The sequence below is a fragment of the Bactrocera tryoni genome, chromosome 1 (assembly GCF_016617805.1).
Source record: "Bactrocera tryoni isolate S06 chromosome 1, CSIRO_BtryS06_freeze2, whole genome shotgun sequence".
NCBI lineage: Eukaryota > Metazoa > Arthropoda > Insecta > Diptera > Tephritidae > Bactrocera > Bactrocera tryoni.
This window is the reverse complement of record NC_052499.1, coordinates 4,101,118-4,120,336: the sequence shown is the minus strand read 5'-3', so window position 1 is coordinate 4,120,336 and position 19,219 is coordinate 4,101,118. Positions and strand designations below refer to the sequence as shown.

Sequence of the window (19,219 nt, the reverse complement as noted above, 5' to 3'; positions counted from 1 at the left end):
TTGTCATAAGGAAGATTTTCTGCCTAAAATTATCTCAGAAACTCTCCAGGAAGAACTCCGAAAAAAAGGGTGTTGGCATAAGGAAAATTTTCTGTTTAAAATTATCTCAGAAATTCTCCAAGAGGAACTCCGAAAAAAGATGTCTGTCGTGGGAAGTTTTTTTTGCTACTTGGAACCGACTCGGAAAACCGAGGTTCGTGAAAAACTCATTTACAGTTTTTGGAGTCGAATAGAATAAGTTAAAAAATTCTTAACAATACGGTCATATCTCCGAAACTATTCACAAGTGGTTATAAGCCCTTATAGGAATGGCATTATATTTCATTTAAAAATTTAAAAGTTTCTAGAAGTGGCTAAAATAGAGTTATATACCATGTCATTACTTCATTCAAAGTAGTCTGTAAAATCTTGTTTATGGTAAACTCTGTAAAAAAGAAGCATTTAGGTCATTTACAAACCGGCCCAATTTGTAGACTTCAATGACCAGCCGCTCGTTTTAATGGAGCGTTAAAGTTGCACAAACTATTTATTTCAATACTTTTTTGGGTGCAAAGTGTTTTTGCCACTGCAAAGCGGAGCGGCACATAAAAACCACCAATGCAACGGAAAGTGGGTTCCCAAACGAGTAAGGGGAGTAAATATTATATAAACTCTGTGAAACTCAAGAAAAATCCATTACCAATACAAGCATGACTCATTTATGGTGTGCGGATTTCATAAAAGCCTTGACGAAGCGCACGCTTTTACAGCCGAGCATGTGCGCATATGCATACCCTGCAAGAAAAATAGCCGTAGAGTGCGTTTTAAGAATATCTCAATTATACAGTTTATGTACAATGTGGGCGCCACCAAATTCGTTCTAATGAAATTATTGTTTGGTTGTGGCATACCGGGTGCAACCCTCCTAAATTTCACAGCTTTAGTACAATAAAAAAGTAATTCAATTAACTGTTGAATCAGCATTAATAATTCAGAGAAACACGTTTAATTTTAGAACTTGGTCTCTAAAGTAGTAAACCCCATAGAAACTGTGTGTATGCGCTACAAGAGCTAATTGAGTTTTTTAATGATATATATAATGTTTTTTCAATGGAAAAAAATAAAAAGCAACAATAATAAGTATGTGCAATTTGCTGGATAAATGGATGAATGTACTACACAATAAATTGAGACAAAAAAGTACCCGGAAATTGTAAATAAAACGTAAAATATTTAATTATTCATCAATATTTATTTTGTCGCCTTCAAAGTAATCCCCATCAGATGTAATAACATTTCATAAGCACTTTTTGCGGCAATTTCAGTTTGTGGGACAAGAAAAAATCACACGGAGCCAAATCTGGTGAATACGGTGGTTGATCGATGGTATTCATTGCGTTTTTGGCTTTAAATTCGGTCACAATCTTGGCTCGGTACGATAGTGTATTATCATCGTGTAAAATCTATGAATGGTTCTTCAACAATAACTTCCAATTTCGACAGATGTTCTCACGCAAACGACTCAATACGGCCAAAGAGAACTCACTATTGGCCGTCCATCCCTTCGCAACAAATTTATTATGCACCAAACCACGAATATCGAAAAAATGAGTATTACCTTGATTTTTCGTCTTGTTTTTTTCCCTATTCCGATAATTATTGACTTGTCTGCATGTCTTACTCATAAATCCATGTCTCATTTCGGCTTTTGTAATGTTTTCCTTGAATGTGGGATCGGAATCAGTAGGTTTAAGTATGTCAAAAGAGACCTATTTATTACGCTACGGTACGAAACGCGTTTCATACCCAAAACATCTTGCAAAATCATTTGAATAGACACGCGAGAGATGTCCAGCTCTCCTGCAATCTCTCTAACACTTGCCTGATGATTTTCAAGCACCATATCCATCACTTTTTTAATATTTTCATCAGTTGAAGAGATCGAAAGTCGTCCAGAACGAAGCATGTCTTTAACGATATCTCGACCGTTTTTGAAGGCTTTGTACCACTCGTAGGCTTGGAATTTTGATAAAATTGAATCACCGTAAGCCCTTTCCGACATTCGCAATGATTCCGCACCAAATTTCGTGGTTAGAAATACAAAATTTTAGACAATTTCTTTGTTCGATATTTTTACCTATTGTAAAAATCGCAACGCATTGCTGAGGGGTGTGAGGTAATTCGGAAAAAATAATTTTTTCGTAAGCAAATTTTTTTTAACTCTTAGGGACATGAATAATATTGTAATTATATTGTAATATGAAAAAATTAAATTTACACGTGAAAATAACTAAATAAAAAATAACAAAAATTTATTAGGAATATACATAAATAGTATACATATAGATACTATCTAAGAAAATGCCTCACTGCCTTTGCATTAGCTCCGAATAGTTCTGATATAAATGCTTAGCTGATAATCTTTTTAAATATAAAGTCCTTTAATTTCTTACAGGGTTTTTGCATATTTTGCGGGCATGCATGCATGTGTAAATATGTACAGACATAAGTGGTTGTACATGAGAGCGTAAGGGTGGTCAACTTTTGGGGAGTTTTAAGTTTGCTTGCTTTTTTTCTGTGCAAAATCGACTTTTACCCACACTCAGATACATACTTGTCTATATGCTCTTTCACATGCTTATATGTATATATAGTATATAGCGAGTATACATGCTGTACACTAATGCGCCTTCCGGGTGGCGCTCCAGTAATGAGTTCATTATGACATAAAAATGCATCCATAAAATTCATTCATGCATTCTTTGCTGCTTGCATAGTTTTGCATGTCTAATAGTTACAGCGCGTTCCATGCGGTGTTGCCAGCTTGCTTGCTCAACACATTTCGCCATAAATGATAGTCTGCTCCAAATACATTGTTGATGAGGATACGCAATGAAAAGATAGTCATTGGACATAGTAAATATTCGCACACAATTTCTTACACATGCAGAGAAACGTATGTACATATGTATTTATGTAATATAATAAATATACCTACATATGGGTAAGTGGCGGTTTAACTGGAGCTGCAAATGTCTCTCTCCTCTATGGTAAGCAGCTGGAATGATTAGTGAAAGTTCAAATATAAACGAATGTAAGTGAAGTAATATGCGATAGTATGTATGTAAATATATAACTATTGTACATTCATTCATACATATGTATGTATATGTTTTCATTTGATTTCTTCTTTTCTTTATTGTTTTTATATCGTGAACGTGGTATATTAATTTTGCCACGAAATTTGTAACACCCAGAAGGGAACGCCAAAGACCATATAAAATAACTATACATACATGTATAAATGATCGGCGTGACGAGCTGAGTCCTTAGTCATATAGGTGCCATATAAACTGAACGATAAAAATCAAGTTCTTGTTGGTAAAACCTTTTTATTTGTCGAGATATCTTCATGAAAATTGACATGGATTATTGTGAAGAAGCACGCTACAATCTTCTTACAAATTGTTTAGACCGGACCAATATAACATATAGCTGCCATAGAATCGAACCGATCCAAATGGAGTTCTTGTATAGAAAACTCTTCTATTTTTCAAGATATCTTAACGAAAATTGATGTGGATTATTGTTCAAGGGAACGAAGCAGACTTCAAACAATTTGGTTAGATCGGACCACTATAGCATATAACTGCCATAGAAATGAACCGATCCGAACCAAGTTCTTGTATGGAAAACTTTTCTAACTGACAAGATATTTTCACGAAATTGGGATTCATTGTTCGAGGCACCGCTACAATATATCCGAATATATTGTTTAGATCGGACGAATGCAGCATATAGCTGTCATACAAACTGAACTATCTAAATCAAGTTCTGGTATATAAACTTTTATATTTTCTTGTTTTAAATTTGTATTCCCATGCATAAAAAAAAATTGTGTAAAATAAAATATTTAAGTTTTGATATATTCAAATAAATTTCATAACTTTTAAATGAGCTTTTCGATTATTACAAAACGAGGCATGAGCGTTGCCATTGAAATGTGATTAAAATGTTTTCTCTCATTACAAAATCGTAACGAAGCAGAAAGAAAACACACACACAAAAGTCAGATTGTTGCTGTTATTGTTGTGTAACAGTGGTTTGAAATAAGCGCATAATGCAATAAGAAAAAGAATGAATATTACAATCCCGGTCACGCTTCTCCCACCCGCCCACAGCACAACAAAACATTTGATAAAGAATTATTCTATTAAAAAAAAGCAATAACGAACAAAAAATTGAAGACGAAATGAATGTGTAGAAAATGTGCAACAAACAAATAATATTGCTACACCATACCATCCTCCATATAAATCTAGGAGACCCCGAAAAGCATGGAATACAAAAAATTCAAAATGAAAATGAAAACGAAAATAAAAATAAAAAGTCAAAACAAAATTAGGTCATCGCTGGCAATCGGCAATAAGAGCAGCCAACAACAAGCCTAGCGCTTGCAATAATGAAGACACATTGATGGTTTGGCACATCCCAGCGCAGAACAGCGGGAGAATGTGAAAATATTCAAGAAATTACGAAAAAAATCACAAAAAATAAAGCTAAAAGTATTGTAATAACTCTACTGCAATCAAGAAGGAGATACATATGTACATACATATATAAGAATATTATTTTAAAACAAAAATTTAAAGCGAAAAAGTACAAACCTTATAATTAATACTAGTAAAAAAGTGTTGAACAAAAATAGGCGCACGAACAATGAGTAATTTCCCATATGTACATGAAAGTGTTATATAAATAGGTATGCGTGTGTACTACATATGTACATACATATATATATGTATGATAGATTTATACTACTTAATATAAGTGTAAAACCTGCATGCCCCATAGGGTCAACATTAGCTAGGTATTAGTTGATATCTTTAGAGAACGGCCGCAAAACGGAGTACGAAAAGCATGAGGATCGACCGTTTTATTGGAATAGAGCCACTATCTCTCAATGAAAAGCTCAGTTCACAAAATAATATGCTTCCGTAAATGATAACAATGATTTCGGGCTTCCTTATTATATATTTTCAAATTGAGGATAACTGTCAGGGCTGGCGCGTCCATATAGGCAAGTTAGGCCCTTGCGCAAGAATTTTTGGGCAGCATTCTGGCTAAATATCTTTACATATTTATACTCTGAACATGTTATTAAGGCAAAATACGCTGAGAAGGGCCAGAGAATTAGCTAAGCCGATGTTGATTGTCTCAGAGGTAATTGATAGCCTTATCAAAAAATTTATTCGTGAAATTCGTGCTGTCGTTTCACATATTTTCCTTAAGCGGTGTGATTTTTACGTTTTTAATATAAAAACTAATGAGTAACATGAATTTTGCCTGCAGGGATATATTTATTAGGTCTACAACTTTGCTTCTGCCGTTTTTCAATAGATGTCTCTAGGGTCAAGCACTGGTCGATTAAATCGATTAAATCGTTTTATATCGATCTTGGACATTTGTGTCAACACTAACCCAACAAAATATTTGTAGAGATCTGTTTGCATCCCAAACTTATTCTCAACTGAAAATGTCACTTTTTGAGCCGAATTCTCGACATTTGCGGGAAATTTTGCTTTTCTTTTTTAATTCCAAGAAAAGTGCGGCTGAGGCTCCTCGAATGCTTTCGGATACGTACGTTTTAAGACTGGTGATTATGAAGTCGAAGACCGGCATGGTGGTGGAAGGGAGAAGATTTTCGAAGATGCTGAATTGGAAGCATTACTCGACCAAGATGCTATTCAAACGAATCGTTGCAAGTGGCACAGCAAGCCGTATCAAAACGCCTCAAAGCCATGGGGATGATTCAGAAACAAGGAAACTGGGTTCCTTACGACTTGAAACCAAGAGATGTCGAACGGCGCTTATTTGCATGTGAACAGCTGCTTCAAAGGCACAACTGATAGGGAGTTTTACATCGCATTATAACTGGTGGCGAAAAATGGGTCCACTACAATAATCCTAAGCGAAGAAAGTCATTAGGAAAGCCTGGACATGCCTCCACGTCGACGGCTAAACCGAACATTCACGGTGCCAAGGTCATGCTCTGCATTTGGTGGTTCCAGCTGGGGGTGATATATTATGAGCTGCTAAAGCCAAGTGAAACCATCACAGGAGATCGATGCCGAACGCAATTGATGCGTTTGAGCCGAGCACTAAAAGAAAAACGGCCACAGTACGAGGAAAGACACGATAAAGTCATTCTCCAGCATGACAATGCTTGGCCTCACGTCGCAAAGGTGGTCAAAAAATATTTGGAGACGCTGAAATGGGAGATCTTACGCCACCCGCCGTATTCCCCAGACGTTGCGCCATCTGACTACCACTTATTCCGATCGATGGAAGAAGTCAAAAATTAGATTGTTACTTGGATCGACTCGAAAGATGAGGAGTTCTTTCGTCACGGAATACGCATGCTGCCAGAAAGATAATCAAAAGTAGTAGCTAGCGACGGCCAATATTTTGAATAACATTTTTGTAACCGTTTTTATACAATAAAGCCTTAAATTTACAAAAACAAAACGGCGGAAGCAAAGTTGTAGACCCACTCTTAGGTTAAGTTTGATCTTTTAGTCATAAATAATTCGTACCATAATATGCTCAAAAGTAAGAAATGAGATGAAGAGTGTTTTGCTTTCGACTTAACCTAAAAATTCCTTGATATGGTATTTTTGTGATTGCAGCAGGTGTTTGTAGCCAACTACAGCACATCTAACTGACTCATATGTGTGTTACGTTAGGCACATCTGGATGTTCGACATTCTTCACAGAAGCTGCATATATAATTTCTTCCAAACAAACCAATCTTTCCCCACTGGGTATGCCTGTTAGTTTCGTATTAGTAAGTTTTGTAGCGCAAAACAATAAAATTTGAGGCATGTGCCTGACTGGTCGTCTGCCCAACCCAATACACATAAGTTTAAATCTATATGTATGTATATGTATTTATAAGTGTATATTTGTATGTGCGACCGATGTGGCACAGCCTTGTATTGCATGCCACGCCATCGTGTAGCGGTAGCCAACGCAACGCCACCACACTTCCACCGCAAATACCGCATAGTTTATTGCAACAAAATGACGGTTGTTGTTGTTGTTCTTTTTGGCTATGGGCAGCGCCGACAACTGCGGCAGTCAGTGGTGATTGCCCTAGCAATGGCGAAGGCGATGATAGAATTCAATTAATTCAACACCAGCGCAGTCAGGCAATCATCAAATACAGCCCGGCCGTGCTGTTAGTCAATGCTCAACCAACCATCCAGCCGCAACCACAGCACTATTGAGCCAAATACAATAAATAGAAAAGGAAATAAAAAATAAAATAAAAATAGAAATGGAAACAAAAATTGCACAAAAATGAAGTAGCGCGAGCAATAAGTGAGTTGATTTGCCTGCTTCAACTCGAAACACGCACACATGCACATCGAGCTAATTAAAATGCTTCAAATTAAACATTCACTATATAAAATTTGTACATATGTGTGAGTGTATGTATGTATTTATGCTATAAATACGCGCAATTCGATACTCAAGCGCACAGGAGTAGGCACTTGTTTGGACGTCGGTATGCACGCGTGTATGTGTGTGCTTGTGTGGCATCCATAAAATGCTCTTGGATTAGCAGCAGCGCATTTAACCCATTATAATAAAGTAAAAGCTTGCAATTCTGCTATAATTATGGTGGTGCAATGCAGTAAGTGAACACACACACATATGCACATACGAAACAAATATGCACGCTTACACAAGTGTATTTATTAATGCAAATCAAATTAAATAGTTCGAAATTATAGATAATCGCAATCAAATTATTTGAAAGCGAAAGTTAAACACGCGCGCCACGCCATTGCCCAATAGTTGCGCTGCTCATTATGGTTATTTAATTTTATTAATGTTTAATTAACGTACACACTATCTTCCGTTATATGGAGAGTGAGCGATAACAAAGCGCAAATATTAACACAGCAATTGCTACTTAAACAAGGCGGAGCGCCCGCATTCTGAACTTACAATACGAAATCTTGCGTACCTTTGCTTTTTTGAGTGGAGCGATGATTTCAAGGCCGCTGCAAAATAAATACAACAAATTTCCCATATCAAATAGTTACAGTCGTACAATTATAGATATTGTTGAAATATTAATTGGTTTAAAGCTCTATTTCATGCTGTCCGATTTTTTTCAGATTTTTTGTTAGTCTTAATATAACTAAAAAATCTTCTAAGCTATTAAATTAAAATTAAATTAAAATATATGATTTTTGACTTAATTTATTTTTGTACTCTTGCAACTTATTATATATCTACAGACTATAGTAGTTTTGTTCATCGAACGGTTGCATGTATCACCTAAAACTAATCGAAATAGATTTAAGGTTGTTTTTTTATAGTTGGAGGAAGCATCGAAAGCCGGAGTGCGGGACTTTAATCCGCTAAACCTGACCTACTCCCAACTCAAGACTCTCCCACGGAACCTCCAGATAAGGTGTTACTTCATGGGAGGTATTATTTCATGGAAAATGATCAGTTTGGCGAGACGAGTCGAAATCCGGCCGACTGTCTCTCCGTCCATCCGTGCAAGTTGTAACTCAAAAGTAAAAATCGAGATATTTTGATGAAACTTTGTATGCAAGTTCGTAGATAGGCGTAATTGGACCACTGCCACGCCCACAAAACTTCATTTAAGGAAAACATAAAAAGTGCCATAACTAAGCGCTAAATGAAGATATAGAATTGTAGTTTGACCCAGGGGATTGCAGTATAATGGAGCACCTGTGGGGTAAAATTTTTGAAAAAGTGGGCATGACCCCAGCTCCTACCGACATTATGAAAATGGATGATAATCCCGCTTACTTCCCATATAACGGTACTGTTAAAAACTACTAAAAACGCAATAAATTCATAACTAAATACGCCAGAGATTAAATTTTACCTTCGAAATGATATAAGAAAGCTTTGGAAGGTCGTGGTCACATATCTCGGAACCTGCTGGACCTATATCAAACAAATTTGGTACGTGGCATTCCACTGACATTTTTGTGTTCCAGTGTCAAAAAAGGCGCAATTGGATTACAGCCACCCCTACTTCCCATGTAGCACAATTTTAAATTCCATTTGAAACATTCACTGTCCCAGTATACAAATTAGGAACCGAAAAGTGAACCCCAGTATCTATAGCTGATTTTTTTTACCGAAAATATCGGTCAATGTTTGAGGTACATAGTTGAAATTCAGGGATAATCCTTTCTTGACAATGATATGCCTGTGTGTCAAAAATGGGCTGAATCGTGTCAATACTTCCCTTAGCTCCCATATACATACATACATGTATGTATATGGCTTAATATGCCTTAAAATTCGCGTTCTCTTAACTTTTTTAATTTTTGAAACTTTTTTACCCCTGTAATTAGGCAATGCAAAACCTCAAGGTCACGCTATAAAACACTCGATAGCGGTAATGGACGGGAATGGAATTTCAATACTGCACTCGAACGCTCACACGCTGTCACACGCATAACCGTGCATGTGTTTGTACTAGCTAATGGTTCGTCACAGCGTGGGCGAGCAGCCAGCTGAGAGTGTTGTAGCGTTTTCAAAGCGTTTGCTTTCAAGAGCGAGTGAGTGTTTGTGGTGTGTCAAGAATCATCACGCGCATCAGCATTTCTTTCTTTACAGAAAGGATTTGATGTTAAACAGTGCGCTCGTGTTTTTTATTTTTATATTTTTGTGTGTTGCATTTTCGCTTTATGCCATTGTTTGGTAATGAAGGGCCCCGCGTCACTCAAAACACTCTCACGCGGTTTATGGTGTGTGTAGGTGAGCAAATGTTCACATATTCTACTGCTGGATGCTGTTTGTTTTTACATGACGAATAATGGGTGTTTCATGGCAATTAATGGGAAGCAGTTGTAATGTTGTTGTTGAAATATATATATTTTATAAGCGTTCAGGTTCGTTCCAGTTACGTACACCTGAGTGTCGTGGAAACGGTGACGAATGAAATATGAACTCAATTTCTGTCGAAAGTCTTTTTAAATATCCAAATCGAACGATTTTGGATATATGTAGATGCCAAACCCTCTCGCCAAAGGAACGTGAATGAAGCATCAAATTCAAAGTTCGATTTTACTAACATTTTGCCACGCCCGTACCATGTCTTTAAACAGTCTACTTGACCAATGTATCATTAAAAATTGAGCGGGTTTTCATCAATGTGACAAAGATCTTAGCGCTGTTATAAAATTTTCTTAAATCAAATTTATATCACACAGTCACGCCATCTTTTACACCATTTCAACATCTAGACGCTCTTATTGTGAGACCCTTTACTTGGTGGCATAACGGGCATAACATACTTACATAAATGTTGCAGCATCACAAGCGGCCTTTCTTTGCAATTTGCTGACTTCCGCTGCATAACTCTTAGAGAGCCGAAGGACAAGCGTCGGACACACGCAGCGTGCAAATGCGAATGTGACTGCGAGCGAGATTAAAAGGTTGAAAGGATTGTGGTGAGCGCTGTGAGTGGTTGGACGCGAAGGCACGCGCTTGAAGGTTGCTCGAGTGCAGCAGCAAAGACGAAAAAGGAAGCCAAGTGGCCTCAGCGCGCAGCTAGCAGCATAATGGAAATAGCAGTGTGAAGCAGATTTATTTCTTTGTTTTTTTTTTTTTTACATTTCTGCTTTTATCTTTGCACAAATGTCGGCATTTCGCTATTGTTTAGGTTCGGATTTGCGAGGGCCACGTGACTTTCATCCTTATTTCTGATTGCAATGTGCTTCCATCTTGTCGTCGTTGTTGTTGTTGCAATGCGAAGGCTGTCATATTTGCAAGCACCACACTAACATTTTGTTGTTGGCAGCTTGTTGACGCTCGTGCAGGGTCTCATCGGCAACGTCATTGAGCTACCAAGAGTTCAAGGTCATGCTAGACAGGCCGCAACAAAAACAACAAAAACAATCCGTTGACAACGAATCACAACAATCATCATAATAATGATGGTATTTATGATAACAACAATAATGACGTATGGCGGTGAAAAAGTTGTTGATGTGTGTGTGTTGAACTGCATTAAAATCGGCCCAATTTCAAGTAGCAACTATTTGATATATATGTACATATGTATATATACATATATATAAACATGCGTATATATGTACATACATGTATATTAGGGTGCAACCGAGTACGTGAAAAAATATCTCGTTTCATAGGTTTTGTAGGAAATTGAATGCTCTACAAAAAATCTGTTATAATTTAAAAACCTGACGGCTTAAACGATATTAATGGTTAAAGTTTGATTTTTTAAGCCAAATTATTTTTCTTATGAACTCAATGAAAAATAAAATCATTATAAATCGGAAAACTCATCGTTGTGTAGAAAATTTAATGCTCTACAAAATGGTCTCTTAATCTGTTTTTTTTTTGACGCACCCTAATGTATGTACATATATGTAGTACATACGCATGAAAGCAGTGAAAGCAAGCATCTGATGTGTGCGATAAAAATTGTACAAAACATCTGATATTAGGGAAAGCAACAACAAATATACTTAAATAACACCAACAAAGTGCCAGCTGCCATAGCTAGCCATATTCCAGCTGTTTTCAATGCGCCAGCCACATAAATTTTGTTTCAGTTTTCTACTTACATGCACACATACATATATATTTATGTATACGTATGCATTATTTGTACATATATGTACATATGTTTGGAGCTGTGTCGATATGTAAACAATCAGTTTTGTGGGTGTTCAGCGCTGCTGACTGCGCATGAATGAAGCTTTAGGAGCGAGCGCGGTGCACTTCCATTTGCGTGTGTGTATGTGTGATTGCACTGCTGAAGGGCACCGCGGCTCATATTACTTTTGACAGCAACAGCATTTTAATTTAGATATTTGGATGGGCCATTTCATGTGCAGTCGATTTCAGCACAAATGTGAGATGAGCTTCGTTTTCAGACAAAACAAGAAAAAACGTTAACTTCGGCTGCACCGAAGCACAGATGCATTTCTTTTGTAACTATGTGTTCAGTTTGTATGGCAGCTATATGCTATAGTTAACCGATCTGAACAATTTCTTCGGAGATTATATTGTTGCCTTAGAAAATAATCTGTACCAAATTTCGTGAATATATCTTGTCAAATGTGAAAGTTTTCCATAAAAGAACTTGATTCCGATCGTTCAGTTTGTATGGCAGCTATATGCTATAGTGGTCCGATATCGGCAGTTCCGACAAATGAGCAGCTTCTTGAAGAGAAAATGACGTTTGCAAAATTTCAAAACGATATCTTAAAAACTGAAGGACTAGTTCGTATATATACAGACAGACAGACGGACTGACAGACAGACGGACATGGCTCAGCTCGACGTACTGATCATTTATATACAGATATACTTTATAGGGTCTCCGATCTTTCTTTCTGGGTGTTACAAACTTCGTGACAAACTTAATATACCCTGTTCAGGGTATAAAAATTAAAAAAAAATGATAAAATTTATAAGTTTGTTGCATCGCCTACAAGTATGCCTTTGCTATTTTATTGAAAAAAAAAGAAATTAGAGAGACTTTGGCCATATAAAAAGTACGCCGCCTGGATTAATTCGTTCAGCGTCATATTATTTTAGGAAGCCCTACCAAACTGACCATTTTCCACATTACTTTATTTATATAAATAAAAAAAGTATAAGTGGCACACGTAGCGTGAAATTTTGAACAAATTGACTTATTTGGCATATTATGATAATTAAGGTCTATAACTTTAAAAATACCCTATATCCATATTTTATATGAATATTTGAAATATTTTTAAGTTACAGACCATAAAAACATCTGATGAGTCGACGTTACGAGTTATTGAGAGAAAGGAACCAGTCCCTGGGAGAGCTATCTAAATCAAATACTAGTGCGGATGTCTGATTTGACTGATTGTTATTTTTGTTATAGTGACAGAAAAGATTGCTCAAATTATGTCGAGGAATGCTGTTGAGAGTCCAAGAGTCCTTGACTTGCTGTAGATCAGGGTCACTTAGGTCCGACTAATACAATGTATTTTGTTGTTTGTTTTATTTGGAAATAAATGATATGAAAATAGTTTAAACCTCACTTTTTAAGAGAACGCTTAGCATTATAAATATGATTGAAACAACCGTTATAAAACTTTTCTAAAACTTAAAATTTTTTTATGTTTGGGACATACACAAATCCATGATCTATTGGATCTTGGTCACGCTCTCGGCAACGAAACTAGCATAACTATGGTGTGTCACTAAAATTTTTTCTATTAGGTCTCCTGCAATTTTTAGCTAAATTAACAGCTTTTTTTACCTAATCCCCTACTTGTTTACATATCTAAATGGTTACGTGGGTATGTCGGTATGTAAATATGCCGTGGCATGTTGGCACTTGAATTTGACACAACCCATCGTGTGTCGCTTGCCCATCTCGCTAACGCGCATACGCCCACACACACACAACTGAGCACACCCGCTGACCGCCACTTGACCGACCAACGGGGCTTGGCTCAACTCAATTTAAAGCGGCATGACCGGCTCACATAATAATTTACTCAGCTATTTAATATTTTATTATAGTGACTACAGGCGCACACACACAAACATACATACATACACAAAAGTGTGGTAAACTGTATTTTAGCTATTGTTGTTGCATATTTTGTGTTTATTGCGGTATTTGTACACATTTCTAATTTGATATCATTTGTTTGTTGTTGTTTTTGTTGCACCGCAGGATGTACCAATTAAGCGCACCGACTCATCACAGTGGTGGGAATTGTTCGATACGAATACGCAACGCTTTTACTACTACAATGCGGCGACACAGAAAACCGTCTGGCATCGGCCAAGCAAGTGTGATATCATACCGCTGGCGAAATTGCAAACGCTCAAACAGAATACGGATCCGAGTGATCGCAAGGAGAGCAGCACACAAACGCAGCATACGACAGGAGGAGGCTCACAGTCGCAGTCGACGTCGGCGACACAATCACCTTTGGCCGCGGTCGGCAAGCTGCGCGCACAGCGGAGTGCAGCGCGTGAAGCGGCAGGATTGGCCGCCATGAATAACACGAATACCGGTGGGAGTGTCGGCAGTGGGGGCAAGCGCAGCAGCGCTGGCATGGAAGGCCGTAGCGCCAACGCTTTGCCGCTGCACGCCAGTTCAGAGGAGAAACTCTCCGCCGAATTCATTTCTAGTCCACGTGGGCGTCACAGTTTTCGGTGAGTAATACTTAATATGCTTGGTTCAAGCCCGAGCGCCTTTTGATTTTTCTTTATTTAAGTGTAACACCGTATGTATGTGTGTATATATACTATATATTGTATGTATAATTATATATGCAAATAAATTAATAATTCAGTGTCTGTGAAATGTAAATTCAATTGTGTATTTCTTTTCTTCTTACTTTCATAATTCATATGTGTCGCATAATTCACTGGGCACGCACTTGCTGGCGTTCATTGCCATCCGCAACGTCGTTCAAATTGTGCGATTCCTTTTTTGTTCGCGCTTAAATGATCACTTCACCACATTTGCATGTACTTATACATATGTATTTGCAATATTTATCATTGCAAATGCTGATTCGTTCTACATACACACGTACGCACAGCGTTGGAACGGGTGATTCATCATCGTTCACGGACATGCAGCCATTCTCTTCGAGACGCTCACAAGGTAAGCTATTTAGATATTTAAATAAAAATATCTACTGCACTTCGCTGCACACACACATACAAATATGAATATGTATGCAACGCAGTAGTTGTAGAAGAATTCAAAGCAATCCAAATTTATCCATACATTCACACTGCGGCTTCCCGACAAATTGGTTGGAGTACTTCTTTGTATAACGCCGTTCATAGCCAGCTGTTGGAGCCGGTGTGCCTTCGCCTGGTCATACAAGACATTAAGCCATTAATGAACATGCACACATGTACTCAAGCATAATAATTTACACACATACATGCTTGTGCACATTTATAGATTTTTGAATGCCGTTGACACTATTCCTGCTGTCGGTGCTGCGACAGTGTGTCACTTCATGTGCTCCAGCTCTTGGGCTTGGTCTTGGTCTTCGTATATTTATATTTTTTTTAATTATTCTTATGCATATTTATTGTTGTTGCAACAGCCGGGTACCAGTAGAATGCACATACGCCAAAGATTAACGCAGCCGGGATAGATACTTGTGCATGCTCACCTACAATATACAGACATATGTACATATGTATGTACCTTTGTAGGCATGCAGCGAAGTATATATTAATACATATACATATGTATATATAAGTATGTATGTGTATATTTAATATGAAGTGGGAATAGTTGCAAGACGACTCATCTTTCTTGTCCGCCCATCTGGCTCGGTTGCTAGACCTTCAGAGGAAGAAGTACTTTCAAATATTTTTGAATGCCTGTGTATGGCTTGCACACATATATGTATACATAAGTATATATGTATTATAGTATTTGTTAGTAAATCAGAAATCTCATTTTTTAAATACACATATGTTAGTGTATATATTTTGAATATAGATCTATCTATTATTTCAAAGATTTCGATTCGTATAAATAATCTCAAGAAATACGTAAGATTTTCTAAATATTTTGGGTTCAATTTATTGTATAATATAACTTTAGATCAAATTTGGCCCGGACTGTCGAATTTCAATACAACTCTTTATTGTCACTTTCAAAACAGACTTCTGAGCCCATGCAAGCACGCCAACGTTTAATCTAATTTTACTATACACTTTGTATAAAACACGGTTGGGATGGTCTTGTGCGAATATTGGCTAATTTGGTTGCGGCTCATTTTTAGCACGCCATTCGCTAGAGCGTTGGACACTTTTGACGTCATATTCATAAACCTACTTTTAGTCACCAGTAATGATGCGTTTGATGAATCTTGTTCCATCAGCTATATTGGTAAGCATCTACTAACGACTTCACGTCAAAGGACGACTCGCATGAGGCAATTTTTCGATGATTTCTCGGTCTTCACTGAATGCTTAATGTTACTCAAATACTCGTTTTCGTGATAAGGTATACTCTCCAAAAGACTTCTGTAAAACTTTCCATGATTCCTTAGTAATGATTCCATTCGAAACACAAAATTTCAAGCAAACTCGTTCTTCAAGTTTTTTTTTCAAGGTAAAAATCGTCAGGCAAACTATTCGTTTTTGACAGATGACGCGTGAGTCGTGTCAAGCTGTCATTTTATTTTGTCGGTCAATTGGCCACCAAGAGGGGGGATATGTGAAGCCTAAAGTCTATGGGGACAATCCCGCTTCAATTCAGGCCTTGGTGCAAAACATCACGCGTGTCATTCGCCAGTTATCAGTCGAAATGCTCAAATGAGTCACCAAAAATTGGACTCAACTAAAGACCATCTGAGACGTAGCCGTGGCCAACATTTGAAAGAGACAATCTTCAAAAAATAAATGCCAATGCGAATGATAATAATCATTCCCCTTTTAATTTGAAGTTTCGGTGTTTTTCGCTTTAAAAAAGTATTGAACCTCGCCCAATCGAAATATTATATTCTCTTTAAAGAGGAGGCTGTGAGAAACGTTTCTGCTTCCATTGGTAATTCAGATATCGTGGTTTAGATTTGTAACGCTAATCCCTTATCCATGATTTTTAACTGCTATGACGAAATCTCGACTTTTAAACCATTTTACATCATGCACTAATTTTCGTTTGTAAAAAATCACTTTTTATCTAACTCTACTTAAATTACTCATGCACTCAATATATTTTCACACACGCATACATATGCAAACTCAGATTCAACCAATCATTACAAAGAGTCGGGCAAGTCCAGCGATTCCAGTTTGTCCAGCATACATGGCTATCGGCGTTTCAACGATGCTGGCGCTGGCGAAAGCTTGCGGTTGGGTTCACTTCAGAAACAACGCACACGGAAAGAGGGCAGGTGAGTGTTTTTGCTTTATATAGCGCTTTCCTCTATACCAGTCTATGCCCACCAACATGCTCACAACACCGTGTGTGTTTCGTTTCTCATTTCATTTTGCTTTTTCGTGGCGACTTGCTCATAAACGGCATCTACCGTCCAACGACGCCTACGTTACAATATGCTTACAACAAAAACAACAACCCACACAGCAGCTTTGATTTGTTGCAAGAGAGCAGTAGTTCGCACAATTTACCGCATGCCTCATCCTATGGCGGTGGTGGCAACGGCAATGGTAGCAGTGGTGTTGGTGGTGGTGTGACAGGTGATAAATATTTCGATCGTCATCATAAACAGACGCCAACGCATTCACCGCAGCAGCAGCAGCTCTTGCCAGGACATCATTTGCCGGGCTACTGCTCGTCCAAGTCGTCGGATGTGGCTTCGCCCACGCACTCGGCGCACACACCACAACCAAAGAAAAAAATCTCGCCCGACGGTGGCAGTGCTGTGGGCACAGGTGCTAGTGGTCAGTATCCACCGCTGGCCTATGCACATCAAAGGCACTCCCAGCCACAACAACAACAGGCACCACGCGCCCAACGTATTAGCGGCTCAGGAGGCAGCGGTTCGGGTGGCAGGCAACACGGTGCAGCAGAATATGCAGGCGGTAAGTGCACAGTTTCCTCTTTGCTTGTTTGAGTATGTATGTATGTATATTTAAAGGAGTTCTTCCTGTTGCAGAGCGCGAACGTGAATATAAAGTGTCGCTGGCGCGTTCGGGTAGCTTCATGTCAACCGCCATAAATCCCACAGCCGCAGGACATCACAGCAAGTCGTATCGCAAGTCGAGCGGTGAGGCAAATGGTGGCGCGGCCAGCGATGACTCCATGCATGAGAAGTATTTCAAATCTGTGGAAAATACACCACTCTCGCGTCGACGTCACGCTGCCGCGTCCAAGACAACAAGTGGCGATGGCACCAGCGGCAGCAGCAGCAATAAAAAGCACTCGAGTGACTCTAGTCCACAGAGTCCCATTAGTCCGCAGGTGCGTGGAAATATTGTAATTATTAGTAAATATTATTTTTTAAACCGAAATATTCCGCACTGAATATAGATTAAATCAAAATCCTCGAAAGCCACTAACAATGCGCTCAGCAGTGCTTTCGCCACTAACACCGCATTGCATTCACCTGGTCACTCGCCAACTGCTCCCTTGCATACCAAGCATCATAAGCAGGATTCTTCATGCAGCTTGGAACTTTTGAATATGGAACGCATGTCCTTGACTAAGCCGACATCGCCTCATTTAAGTGATGTCGTTGCTGCTTCCTCTTCAACGTCACCAAATAATCTGGTTGCTACCACCATGGGTATGAAAAATTTTCCATCATCGGATAATATTGGTGGCATGCTGACACATTCGTCGCGCAGTTCGACGGATTCGCGCAGCAAGCAGCGTTCGTCGACGGCCACGCGTGCATATCAACAGCAAACGTCACAGCTGCAGCAACACCAAAGTCAGGATAATCGCTCGGTTGGCTCTTTGCGTCACAACTCAACTGGTGTGGTGAGTATTTTAATCTCTTCCAATAACTAACGTAGCTATACTGATCGATATTTCGGCGAAATTATAAGTTAGAGGATCTTAACGAACTGTACTTAATAAATTTCATTCGTATTTTGCAGGACAAACAGGCAAACCGCCGCTCAAATGAGCACTACTATGATAGCTCGCGTGGCAACAAGCACGAACATCGTCGCTCGCGTGGCTCACGACAACATAACAATCTGCTTAATGCGGACAATAGCGATGTGGAGTACGATAACGGCAATATATCGCCGCTGTACAGCAATTGGGATCAGGTAAGTGCTAACTGAACCGCTTTAGAATTAAAAAATAAAACAGTTATGTATTAAACTTCTTGTTTTCCTTCCGATATGCAGGAAATGCATCAACACCTGCTGCCATTGAAGAACTACATTATGGAGCAAGCCAAATTGTCTGGACATTACGTATTCGGTGATCCAATCGATTCAGACTCCTATCATTCGGATAGCCAATCGGAGCACTCGCTCTCCGGTCACGAGCCAGATAATGAAGATTCGGATGGTGGCTCAGACACTCATGGCGGATATTTGGAGCATAATTATGGCATGATTGATGACTATGCCAACATGGATGACAGCGTGTCCTATTACGCATACCAATATCCACCTTATGATCCATCAGGACGTGAGGATATGTAAGTTATTTTATTTACTACAATTACTTTCGTAACGTAAAATTCATTTG

General features: G+C 38.4%; 1 protein-coding gene across 4 annotated transcripts in view; it reads left to right on the top strand.

The window, feature by feature from the left end:
• Window positions 1–19,219, top strand: part of LOC120774165 — a 33,106-nt gene that overhangs the window by 10,935 nt on the left and 2,952 nt on the right. The window contains exons 3-10 of one of the 4 annotated variants that reach the window (XM_040103612.1): window positions 13,736–14,223; window positions 14,616–14,680; window positions 16,796–16,943; window positions 17,138–17,592; window positions 17,667–17,971; window positions 18,041–18,493; window positions 18,613–18,789; window positions 18,871–19,169. In XM_040103612.1, the coding sequence (XP_039959546.1) occupies window positions 13,736–14,223; window positions 14,616–14,680; window positions 16,796–16,943; window positions 17,138–17,592; window positions 17,667–17,971; window positions 18,041–18,493; window positions 18,613–18,789; window positions 18,871–19,169 (2,390 nt within the window). Of the gene's footprint in view, window positions 1–13,735; window positions 14,224–14,615; window positions 14,681–16,795; window positions 16,944–17,134; window positions 17,593–17,648; window positions 17,972–18,040; window positions 18,494–18,612; window positions 18,790–18,870; window positions 19,170–19,219 lie in introns of all 4 variants that reach the window. The other 3 variants (XM_040103596.1, XM_040103602.1, XM_040103589.1) reach the window with 3 other exon arrangements.